This window comes from Triticum dicoccoides, chromosome 5B (genome assembly GCF_002162155.2).
Source record: "Triticum dicoccoides isolate Atlit2015 ecotype Zavitan chromosome 5B, WEW_v2.0, whole genome shotgun sequence".
Taxonomy (NCBI): domain Eukaryota; kingdom Viridiplantae; phylum Streptophyta; class Magnoliopsida; order Poales; family Poaceae; genus Triticum; species Triticum dicoccoides.
In genome coordinates this window covers 18,544,115-18,555,813 of record NC_041389.1, presented here as the reverse complement: position 1 = coordinate 18,555,813, position 11,699 = coordinate 18,544,115, and the positions used below count along the sequence as shown (strand labels likewise).

At 41.8% G+C, this 11,699-nt stretch overlaps 1 protein-coding gene across 1 annotated transcript; it reads left to right on the top strand.

Moving 5' to 3' along the window:
* Nucleotides 1-4,089: 4,089 nt before the first annotated feature.
* Nucleotides 4,090-11,594, top strand: LOC119307100 (anaphase-promoting complex subunit 5-like). The gene is made up of 20 exons (XM_037583194.1): nucleotides 4,090-4,343; nucleotides 4,918-5,077; nucleotides 5,180-5,295; nucleotides 5,431-5,674; nucleotides 6,462-6,555; nucleotides 6,649-6,727; nucleotides 6,832-6,917; nucleotides 7,396-7,528; nucleotides 7,642-7,674; nucleotides 7,856-8,110; nucleotides 8,323-8,400; nucleotides 8,519-8,793; nucleotides 9,328-9,387; nucleotides 9,686-9,753; nucleotides 9,856-9,961; nucleotides 10,050-10,191; nucleotides 10,376-10,474; nucleotides 10,566-10,830; nucleotides 10,926-10,993; nucleotides 11,119-11,594. Exons 1-20 carry the CDS (start codon nucleotides 4,092-4,094, stop codon nucleotides 11,272-11,274), a joined length of 2,769 nt encoding a protein of 922 aa, XP_037439091.1. The 5' UTR covers nucleotides 4,090-4,091; the 3' UTR covers nucleotides 11,275-11,594.
* The last annotated feature ends 105 nt before the right edge of the window (nucleotides 11,595-11,699 follow it).

The following is an 11,699-nucleotide window of genomic DNA, read 5'->3' as shown; positions in this document are numbered from 1 at the left end:
TCTTTCACTATTTGTTTGGATAACTTAGGTATCTTTTCAGTTTTGATTGGGCTTTTTTGGGTATACTCAAGGTCACCTTGACATCTTTCTTTAATAGAAAACAACAAGCAATTGGGTGTGTGTTAAGGGCTCAAAAAAATTGGTTGTGTGTTCAAGAAAAGGACATGTATTGTACGATGCTTGGCCTTAGAGTTACTCATATGCACCAGATAACTCTGATACGCATGCTGCATTTCCAACGAATTGTGTCATATGAAATCTTGCCAGCAACTTGACCTATGAAGATTTCACTTAATTTAACCGAAGGCATTAACATGGACAATTCCAATGCAGTGACTTTGACAACAACAACCACATCGCATATAAACAAGCTATCACGAAAACAGGAGCAACCAATTATAACTATAGATGATGAAAAGGAACGATTGAAGAAGGTAACTCACTGTACAATCACTCTATGCATTTTAAATCCAAACCGGAAAACATAAAAAATAAACCGAAATGAATGGTTTTTTGTTTAGGTATGGTATGAACTTTCAATACCGGTTTGAATTTCAGTTTTTATGGTATATACCAAAAAACCGAACGGTTTACCGAATAAACCAAAGTAAAAATATATTTATATTTCTTGAGGCAAACAACGATACAAGTTGTTATTTTTCTTATATAGGAGCCAGATTTCTTGCTAAGCACGTCCATTTTCTTGTAACATAGTCATTTTAATCTTAAAATAATGCTAAGCACGCCCTTAACAATCAAGGCATGAATACATGCATGCATATATACTTATATATAGTTAAACTACATTTGTGCATACATTTGTAAATTATTATTGTTATGTTATTTTCAAATTCACGACATCTTTGGTTATTATGGTATATACCAAAAGTACGAAACCATACCAAAATAATTTGGTATGTACCAAAACTAAATTGTATTTACCAAAGTACAAATCACATAAATCAAACCATGTAAACCGAATAAACAGAATGCAGAGAGTTACAGTACATAGTCGATCCACCGCCTTATCCATCCGTGCAGAACATAGGTGGCCCCTGCCTTAGCCCATATCCCAGGATCCCCGTTCCAGCGCTCACCCACGACCCCCAGCCTCGCCATAGCGGCTGTTCCTTCACACGGAGTGGGCGAGTGAGGATGAATGGCTACTACTCTAGGTCTCTGTTGTGCCTCAGACTCCACTACTCCTTAGCCTGTACGGCTTCCAGCTTCTCCCTAAAAAACTCAGAGTTGAAGATGTTTTTTTAGGGCATTTGAAGATATGTTCAGCATCGCAGCTTCGCGGTTCAATCATTGTACGAGGCCGCCGATCCATTTAGGCGTATGTCGCCTAATGGCCTACTAATGTAGCAAAACATCATACCTAAGCTAATCAAAAGATTAGCCACCACAAGGAAAACAGACACAATGTAAAGGGGCCTGTCCTAAACAGACTGACAAGCCGCGCCTCGACCAACATCGGCCACTCCAAAGAGAAACAACTTCCACTGAACTTTCCTCGTCGACGCACCAACCGCCCCTGTATGCCTACTAAGAAGAGACGGTGAGTGGGTAGCGGGACTTAGTCAGACCCAAGAAATTCATTGTCTTGGGCTCACCGGCAGTTGCGTACATAGCACCCATGAAGATCCACTTTGACAAGCAGCAAGCACCGGAGAATCACATCGGAGGACCTCCAAGCCAAGTCTCCATCCACGGTGCTCCCAATGGAGTAAGGACGCCATGGCGCCGCCATCGCCGGTCCGTCAAAGAACCTTGGGTTTTGCCTGGAGACAACACCCCAATCGAGGGAGGAGAGATGTCGACACACATCAACGTTCCATCCATCCTCCAACACACCAGCGCACAAGCAGCCCCTTCCATATTCCAACACCCACACCAGCACGGCCAGGTCGCTGGCACCACGATCAGCAAGTTCACCACTCCAGACGGACAACCGAGTGAACCAGATCAGATCCGATCGACGCTGCCGCCATCCACACCTACGCTGCAGCCTTGACAGACACCCGTGACCCCAGGCACCCACGTACAGTACAAGTGAGGCAGCTTTAGTGACTTTATGAAGCCAAGTCTCACTGTAACTTAGCCCCTATTATCATCCGTCTGTGAAAGATCCAACGTTCCAGATTGATCTATTTTCCATACTGAAAATTTTAAAGTGTTCAGAAAAAATGAAAAAAATTAAATCATAAATGTTTCGTTTTGTATTCTGGGAAAGTTTCAACCCAATTGGATGTATGGTTTGCGATTAAATAGCCTTTTGAGCTCAAATAAATAAAAAATGTGTATTCACAAACTATACATGCAAATGGATTAAAATTTTCACATAATACTAAATGAGACATTTACGATTTATTAGAATTTTTTCATTTTTTTCTGAACATTTTAAAAAAATTATTGGAAATATGGATCAATCCGATCCCTCGGACATTTAATGGGTAACTGATAGAGGGGGTAAGTTAGGGTGAGACTTCTGTAGTCGCTGAAGCTGCGTTGGTCCTGGCACAAGCCGCCGCTCGCACAGCATCTCCAGGCCGAGCCTCCCTCTGCAACCACAGCCCAACTGCGCCGCCGCCGACGTCATAGCTTGCCGGAAAACCACCATGCACGGCCACTCCTCGGTGTGCTCCCCCGCGCCAAGGAGGCCCGTCAGGGTGCGTCGTTGACGCCCCCCTCTGCCCCCCTCCACCTTTAGCGGCGGCCAGGGGAGCACAAGGAAGGGGGGTGTCGACCGCGCGAGCAGGAGCCCCTATTTGACGCTCTTTGTGTCAAATTGGCGGCAGAACGCATAGGAGATAAAACGCGACTGGCCGGCCCATCAAGAGGTACCGCGGGACGGAAAAAGGAACGATGTGACGAATCGAACAGAAGACCGGCGTCTTGGGATTGCAAGCTCACAACCACTCCACCACACAAGCTTTTCTGGTTCACACTGCAGCGCGCAACCTAAAGAAATAGTCCTAGCGTAGACCAGACTGCTCTACTGTACGAATTTGAATCAGCTAATGTAGAGAACAAGAATTAGCTACTATAGAGATAGTTTTTTTAATAAAAAAGTATACTTCTTTTATAGTGTATATTTTGAAAATGTGCAAATAGTTTATGAATTTCTGAACAATTTTCGGCAAAAGGAACATTTTTCTGAATATCTGTACAAATTTTGAAACCGCGAACATTTTTTGAATTCTTGAACAAATATTTGAAAAAAGGAACATTTCATGAAATTCCGAACAAAAATTATAACTATGAACATTTTTAGAATTTATGAACAAAAATTGAAACATGGAACTTTTCATCAAAATCCGAACAAAAAATTGGAATCACAAACATTTCTAAATTTTGAAATCATGAACATAGTTTGAATTCTAAACAAATTGTAAAAGAACTTGAACTTCCTTTGAGTTTGTGAACAATTTTTGAAAAATAGGAACATTTTCTAAACTCGTGCACATTTTTTGAATTTGTCAACAAAGTTTTAAAAGCATGAACATTTTTTTTGAAATTCTGCACATCCTTTGAAATGGGAACATTTTTTGAATGTCTGAACAAATTCTGATAAGAGGGACATTTTTTGAAAATCTAAACAAAATTTGAAATTTTTGAACAAAATAATGAATAAAACTAAATTTGAAAAAGGCAAAAGTGTAAAGGAAAATGAAAAAGAATCAGAAAAAGGAAAAAGAAACAGATAAATGTAAAAAGAAAACAGAGAAAGAAAACGAAAGATCAAAAAGTAAAAGAAAAACCAGGGGAAAACCTGGTGTGGGAACATTCTAGAAGCTTCCCAAAACCAGTCCCGAACCTGCCAGAAGGTTCACAAAACCGGTGCAATGGAACGCACAGATGGGCCGGCCCATTTGATCGATATCTCTGTGTGCGGTAGGTCGACAATCTGCCGCAGAATGCGGCAGATAGGATTTTCCCGCGCGAGCGGCCCGGGAGGGAGAGGGGAAAGTTGCCTTTGAGCCCACGAGTGCGAGCCTGAAAGCCCGAAGCCCCCACACTCGCTCCCCTCCCCTTTCCCAGCCAATTTTTTTTTGAAAACCCTCGTCTCCGGCGGCGGCGGCGGCGCCATGAACGTGTTCGCGGGGGTCGGCGGCAGCGCGGGGGAGGGCGGCGGGGCGGGCGCGGGGACCGGGGCGGCGGCGAGGGACGCGGACTTCGGGGCGCTGCCGGAGCTGACGCCGCACAAGATGGCGGTGTGCCACCTCGTGCAGGTCTTCGCGCCGCCGGCGCAGCAGCAGCAGCAGCAGGCCCCGCCCTTCCCCTTCGACTCCGTCGCCCACCACAACCGCCTCGGCCTCTTCCTCTTCGCCCTCACCCGCGTAAGCTCCTCCCGCTCCTCCCGCCCGTGCCCCCTCTCACTGCTGTCCGTGTGCTCCCACTGCTACCTTTCGGTGGAGATTGGCTTTACCATTATCACCAAGCCCCATTGCATACACTAATGTACTCGTAATTAGCATCAAAATGCAGAATGGGCTCCATCTGCTCAAGTACTCATCTAGTGAGCAGCATTCAGTAAAGCATCAGTTGTTTGCCAGTTTAGTCGATTTCGTTATTGTAACTTCTCGGTAACTGCTGTATTTTGTATGAGAAACTTGACAGCTGACGCAGCCACATTATCGCTGATTCTCTATGGCCTATGGCCTTGCGAATGACGGTGTTGATGATATATGCAATCTGGACTTGGCTCGAGGGAATGTTCATCAATACATTTGTTGTTGATCGGATCTGTTGCATGTAGTTCTTCTATTGTTTTTGATATATACGGTTATATATATATGTTGCCAAGTTCGTGGCCTTGTGTGTATTTCATTGTAGCTCCCTTTTCTTGTCTCCCTCTCCGATGCAACATTTTTACTCATAGATGTCTTAACTCATACCTTATTCTTTTTGTAGTCATGTGAGGATTTTCTGGAACCGCCGCTGGAAGAGCTTCTAAGGCAGCTGAAGGCGGTAGACGATTTAGTGAATGGTTGGCTTTGTGAACAGTTGACAACCACACTGGCTGGGCTCAACTCACCAGACGATTTGTTCAACTTTTTTGAGAAGCTAAGAGGTGAGCTTCACAGTAAGGATGGATTTTGAGTCCTTGGTATTCCCTTCTTAATATTTACATGCCTCCCAAATAGACAGCTTACCATGCAGTGTTTTTCGCCAGGTGTGCTCACTTCACCGGAGGGTGGGAATGTGGAGGATGAATTCCTGGACCCAAATAGTCAGCTTGGAGTTTTTCTTCGTTGCTGTATACTGGCCTTCCATTCCATGACTTTTGAGGTGCTACAAGTAGAATATTGCACTCACAGCCCATTCTTTTGATATTTACATGCCCTTCTTTTCTTTTGATTATTTTTATGCCCCTTCTCTTTTCTTATTTGGGGTATTAACTGAGTAGGCTGAAAATTCTTGTAGGGCGTCTGCCATCTGTTGGCGAATCTTGTGGCCTACTGTAACTCAGCTGAGGCTTCATATGATTTAGCAGAAGATGAGGACTTTAATGGTGAAATGGAAATGGGCGACCCGATGGATGCAGATATAGGTGTTAGATCTGGTGTATTTGACAGATATACTCAAGGCTATGCCACTGAGAGCCATATGGGGGAGAGCTCTTCGTCTCTAATCCATGCACCAATCTCACTCCATAATTTTGATGAAGGTAAACTTGAACTCTAATCCCTTTTAACCTAATTTTAATTTAACTTTGATGGGACTGGAATTATTCGAATTTGCCAAGGAAGACAGAATAAATGGCACACCAGAATTTTTAAAATCATCTGTGACCAATAAGAAAGACAGAATGCAACAAGTACAACATGGAAGAAATGCTAGCTCAGAATTTAGCATGTAGTCAGTTTTTTTTTTGCGCTGTCATATGTGATCATGCAAAGAGTTATCCTCCCCTGAATTAGTATTGACATTAATGTCAAGCTTGTAATGTTTGCCTCCTACGATGCTATCTTGACATCTTGTATTAGAAAAATGTGCACTGGTATTCAACTGATTTCCTTCAAGCACGTGCCATTTAAATAATGTCATCTAGCTGTGTCAGTGTGTCAGAATTGTTACACTTTATTTTTTCATGATATAATTAACTAATTATTTGGTAATAGTAATGCCAGCATTTGCGGCTTCATCACCTTGCTTCTTTTTCTAATGCCTTTTGTGTGCTGGAAAGTGAACCATTTGCCACTCAGGTTATGTGAATCGTGATTCAAAATATTACTAAATGACGCTCACCGCAATTATTGTTGATTGATTTTCTATTTTGTATATTTGCTGGTTATTTTTGTTGCCAAACAGTTTAGGTGACTAAGTTTTACTCTTCTTTCTTCATCCACCATACCACATGAAATCTATTTGTGAGAGTTATTTCGGTTTTACCAGGATGGCAGGATGTCAAATGGTCAACTATACTTATTAAGCATTTGTCTTTCCTTTTCTAGCCGATATTTTCAAAGCAGAGGATAATCCAACTTGTCTGAGATCAAGGTGGCAATTAGAGGCATTTCTGAACCAGCAAGCTGACGTTCTTGAAAAGTGAGTGTCGTTTCCTACATTTAATCAGCTAATCCACGTATCGAAAACTAAAGGATGTGCACAGTGCCTTTAACGGCAGCTCTTTTGCTGCAGGGATCCCAGCTCAGTGCCTTTGAATTCATTTAACAACACTATGACACAGCTTCAGACATTAGCTCCAGAGCTTCATCGTGTAAGTTATGCCACAGTATAATGCATCTGATATGTGACTATGCATGACAGTGAACAGCTCCCAATACTTTTTGGTTTACTTTGTACCCTTGTTCTACCTGTCAGGTCCAATTCTTGCAATACTTGAATGCTCTTTGCCATGATGACTATGTTGCTTCATTAGACCATCTTCACCGCTATTTTGATTACAGGTCAGTCCCAGACCCTCAACCATAGGGGAGTGCTGATATTGTGACCACATTTTTCCATAATTCAATGTTACTATGGTGAGTGCTGATAGTGTGACTTTTTGATGTTTTAACATCTGTTCTGTCCATTTAAGCAATGCGCCAATGCCTGATGACATTTTTGAAGTTAATGAATGCCTTTTGTATGTAATGTCCTGATAAATCAGCATAGTCATGTTATGCTATAGAATCTAGACTGTTGAAGCATATACACGAAATAAAACCACCAAAAGTCTTATTCATTCAACAGTGTCACTTATATTATCCTAGTGTAGTGTTGCTCAATGCTACAGCTTATTTGTTGGCCTGCTCGCTAGGCTGAAAGGTTGGAGTCTTTTGCCCACAACCCAAGATGTGATAATGGCATGTTGCGTATGCTGTATATTGGAGACACAGTAACCTCTTGTAAATTTGTTCCTAACTGGTTATACTTTATTTATAGTGCTGGGATGCAAGGACTTTTCAGTCGTTCTTTATCTCCTCACCAAGATAATATTGTTGGAAAGTATGAGAGCGCTCTGCTCTGCTTAGGCAACTTGCATTGTTATTTTGGACATCCAAAGAAAGCCCTAGAGGTAATATAAGGTATTGGTTTATCTTGTTTTATGCTATCAGCATATCACTCCATCGAGCTATTTATTTCAACATTGCACATTAATTATTGTTCTGTTGGGTTGCTTTCTTGCAGGCATTCACAGAAGCAGTGCGTGTTTCTCAAATGGTTAGTTTACTGAACTGGTCTCTTTCTCAAATAGAATTCTATCCAACCATTTTGAAAGAAAAACGATGATGATTCATGCCTTGCACATATATTACATTTTTTTAGTGACATCTCAATGTTAATGCAAGCTGCTCTTCAGTTGGCTGCTTAACAGATGCGATAATTTGTTTGTTTTTTTCAGAACAATGATGATTCATGCCTTGCATATATATTAGGAGCCATTTCCAATCTATTATCAAAGATAGGAATATCAAGCACAGTTGGACTAATTGGTTCTCGATATTCCCTTGGAAACAATATTGGACTGGGCACACCATTGTCCATTCAGCAGCAGTTGCTTGTTCTTTTGAAGCGATCCCTTAAGAGAGCTGATATGCTGAAACTCACAAGCTTGCTATCCTTTGATCACATCTCTCTTGCAAAATTTGATTTGAAGGTAAGATCTCAATTTGGTATTATTTGCCTTTATAAGGTCTTTAAAATACTTAGCTATGTTTAAGTTTCTTTGTTCGTCTTCCTGCTTTTGTACGCTGTCGGGCTGTCCTAGTGCTATTTTTCAGGCATGGCATCAGAACTTTTATATACAGTGTAGTTGTGCATCCTTGTTGATCTTTTTTTTTCTTTTGACTCTAAACCTTTGCTTGCCAGCATGTCCAAAGGCCATTGGTCTCCTTTGGCCCTAATGGTTCTACAAAGCTTAGAACATGTCCTGCAGATGTCTGCAAGGTATGTCATACTTAAGCTATACTCAGTAATATCACACTCAGTCACTCATCCTCAATATGGATGATGTATATGTTTGCTTCTAAATTAATTAGTTTTTCTGTCTTATGTTCTATTGCAGAATTTAAGATTAAGTTCCCACGTGCTGTCCGACTTTGGCGCAGATGGCTTAGCAATTGCGAATGATAATGGTAGTTTCAGCACCTCATGGCTTAGGAATCTGTCTGATGCTTCCAGTTCATGGCGTAGTAGCTCAACAAAGCCTAGAAAACTTATTACAAATGACTTTGACAATTTCCACTTTCATGCACAACCAAGTCCAATACCTACGTCAGTATTGCAATTAGCTGGCTCAGCATATTTGATGAGGGCCACTGCCTGGGAGCACTATGGAAGGTACTTATCTGTTCTCTGTTAATGTTTACTATAAAAATGCATTTTCATAGCAGAAATTGCAAGTTGTATAATTATTTTGCCAGCTTGGCACATAATTGGATGTGCTGGCGAAAGGGAGCGTTAGATAAACAGTGACCAAATGTCTCAGTTTAGGAAGTGCAAATACTTGGGCCGCATGTTGTTGGACTATTCATTGATACTGCTAAATATTATATAACTTTAAATACTAGAAACAGCGGGATATTGGCCCCACCTGTTGGTACTTGTTCGATGTGCGTACGACCTTTTAAAAACTTTTGGTCTTACAAAGCGTTAATTCAACCCTTGGTCTGCTTCAGCCTCTTGCTACATGAAACCGTTTGATCGTCTCCTTTGTTGCCAACTTTCAGCTGACGTTTTCTTACATTTCATTATTACTTGAAGTTATGGTAAATCATATTATGCAATGAAATCCAATGTTTTTCTCCTTTTTTTTTGCCAGCTTGCTATCTATATCCTTTCTAGAAAACTGATTTCGGTTAACTCTCTCCACAGTGCTCCGATGGTTCGAATGAATACGTTGGTCTATGCAACCTGCTTTGCTGATGCTGCGAGGTAGAACATAATGAAATTCTGGCAATTATATTTGTGTAACACTTCAACTTTAGGTACTCCCTCCGTTCCTAAATATAAGTCTTTTTAGAGATTCTACTATGGACTACATACGGAGCAAAATCAGTGAATCTACACTCTAAAATATGTCCATATACATCCGTATGTAGTTTGTAGTGGAATCTCTTAAAGACTTAAGAATGGAGGGAGTACATAATTATCCTGTACCATGCAAGCAGTAGCTTTTAAATCATCGTGATGCTTTTCTAGATATGTGATAGTATTGTATTTTCTTCAACAGTTCATCAGAGCTGTCACTGGCATATGTCAAGCTAATTGAACAGTTAGCAGTCTTCAAAGGATATTCAGGTTAGTTACGTGTATATGACCAACATGTATGTGCTACAACCTCCAAGTGCTATGTAAGTTTCCATAGTTTCTTATGGATTGATAATATCCATTTTTCTGCAGCGGCATTCTGTGCGCTCAAGCTTGCCGAAGAGAAGTTCCCATCCTCAACGAATTCGCAGATCCACCTTCTCAAAATGCAATTGCTACATGAGCGTGCCCTGCATCGGTACGAAGCTGTTTCTTCACTTCTTTTATCAACTGCACTACGTCCACAATTTGATCTGTTATTATTTGCTGTAAATTGATCTATGTAGAGGACACCTGAGAATTGCGCAACAAATCTGTGATGAATTTGGGGTGCTCTCATCTTCTGTCAGTGGAGTAGACATTGAGCTAAAGACTGAAGCTAGTCTACGGCGTGCCCGCACGTTACTCGCTGCAAAACAGTTTAGCCAGGTTCTGAATTTACTTGCCTACTAGAGTTTACCCAAGAAGCACGTATTACTCATCTTATTGATCCTTTTATCCTTCATCCCTGCAAGTGTATTAGCGTATTTTATCTTTCATACTGGTTGGTTCATGAGCATTTCAACCATGTTAGTCCAAGTATTCCCCTAATACTCGAGTGTCCTTTGTGCAGGCAGCAGCCGTGGCGAATTCCCTTTTCACTACATGCTACAAGTACAACATGCAAGTAGAGAATGCAAGTGTCCTTTTGTTACTTGCCGAAATACATAGAGTAAGACAGATCATTTTTGTTGAGACTAGAACCTCATAAATCTTGCAATGCCACACAGAGAGGACTAATATTTTCCCTCCCTCTCCCACAGAAGTCCGACAACGCGGTCCTTGGCCTCCCTTACGCATTAGCCAGCCAATCGTTTTGCAAGTCGTTTAATTTGGATCTGCTTGAAGCTTCAGCCACACTCACTCTTGCTGAACTGTGGCTAGCTCTCGGATCAAACCACGCGAAGAGGGCCTTAAGTCTTGTTTATCAAAGCCTTCCTATGATCCTCGGCCATGGCGGTCTTGAGCTGCGTGCTCGGTCTCAGATAGTCTTAGCAAAATGTCACTTAACAGATCCAGAATTTTCAGGTATGCGTATAACCGGATGATGATTTCCTACCACGTGCTTCTTACTTCACATTCAGTTGCTTGATGGACCGACCTCTCGTTATTTATTATAACAGTTTCTGAAGATCCCTGTGCTGTTCTGGACCCTCTAAATCAAGCGGCTGAAGATCTGCAGGTTTTAGAGGTGAGCTGACGGCTGCATCTCAAACTTTTCTTCCTGAATTGCTGAGACATCACCAGGATCGAGTTCAAAATGCATGAAGAGGAGTATAAATCTCACGCAAATTTAAAATCCATTGTGATATGCAGTACCACGAGATGGCGGCAGAGGCGTACTATCTCAAGGCGATGACGTATAACCACCTGGGCAAGGAATATGAGAGGGAGGAAGCTGCGGTTTGTTTCAAGGAGCACGTCACTGCCCTCGAGAACCCGTGCGACGAGGAGGATTTACTTGCTTACTGACCTTGCACAGTTAAATCACCAGATTCTATAATTGCCTGATCTCGAGACGCTTTCCATGACTAACTCTGCAAAGTTGCCTCACCGGTGAGCGAGCGAGTACCACTGTGGCTAAATTTCAGCATGGTTCGAGAGAGCTTCGTACGAGGAAGAAAAAATGGGTGGTGTCAGTGGCTAGTCATGGCCTGATGCATTCCATTGATGCCTGCTGAGTTGTGAAATCAATTGAATTTTGCACCTGTATCGTCTCAACTTTCGATCAGTTCGCATCAAGAGTTAATGTATATCAAGAATATGATGCAACTTTGCCTAGAACTTTTTCTTGTACCGTGTTTGTCTGTTGATAACAACATATATGCTTCAGCCTTCCAGCTCGTTCACTTGCAATGGATGTTTCAGATGACATATATCGTGGCAAACATTATTTT

Excerpts from the sequence above, each read along its gene's own strand:
- LOC119307100 (XM_037583194.1), top strand. The coding sequence starts at position 4,092 with ATGAACGTGTTCGCGGGGGTCGGCGGCAGCGCGGGGGAGGGCGGCGGG. Across the intron at positions 5,675-6,461 it reads ACTCCATAATTTTGATGAAG|CCGATATTTTCAAAGCAGAG; the intron begins GTAAACTTGAAC and ends TTCCTTTTCTAG. Across the intron at positions 6,728-6,831 it reads TAGCTCCAGAGCTTCATCGT|GTCCAATTCTTGCAATACTT; the intron begins GTAAGTTATGCC and ends TCTACCTGTCAG.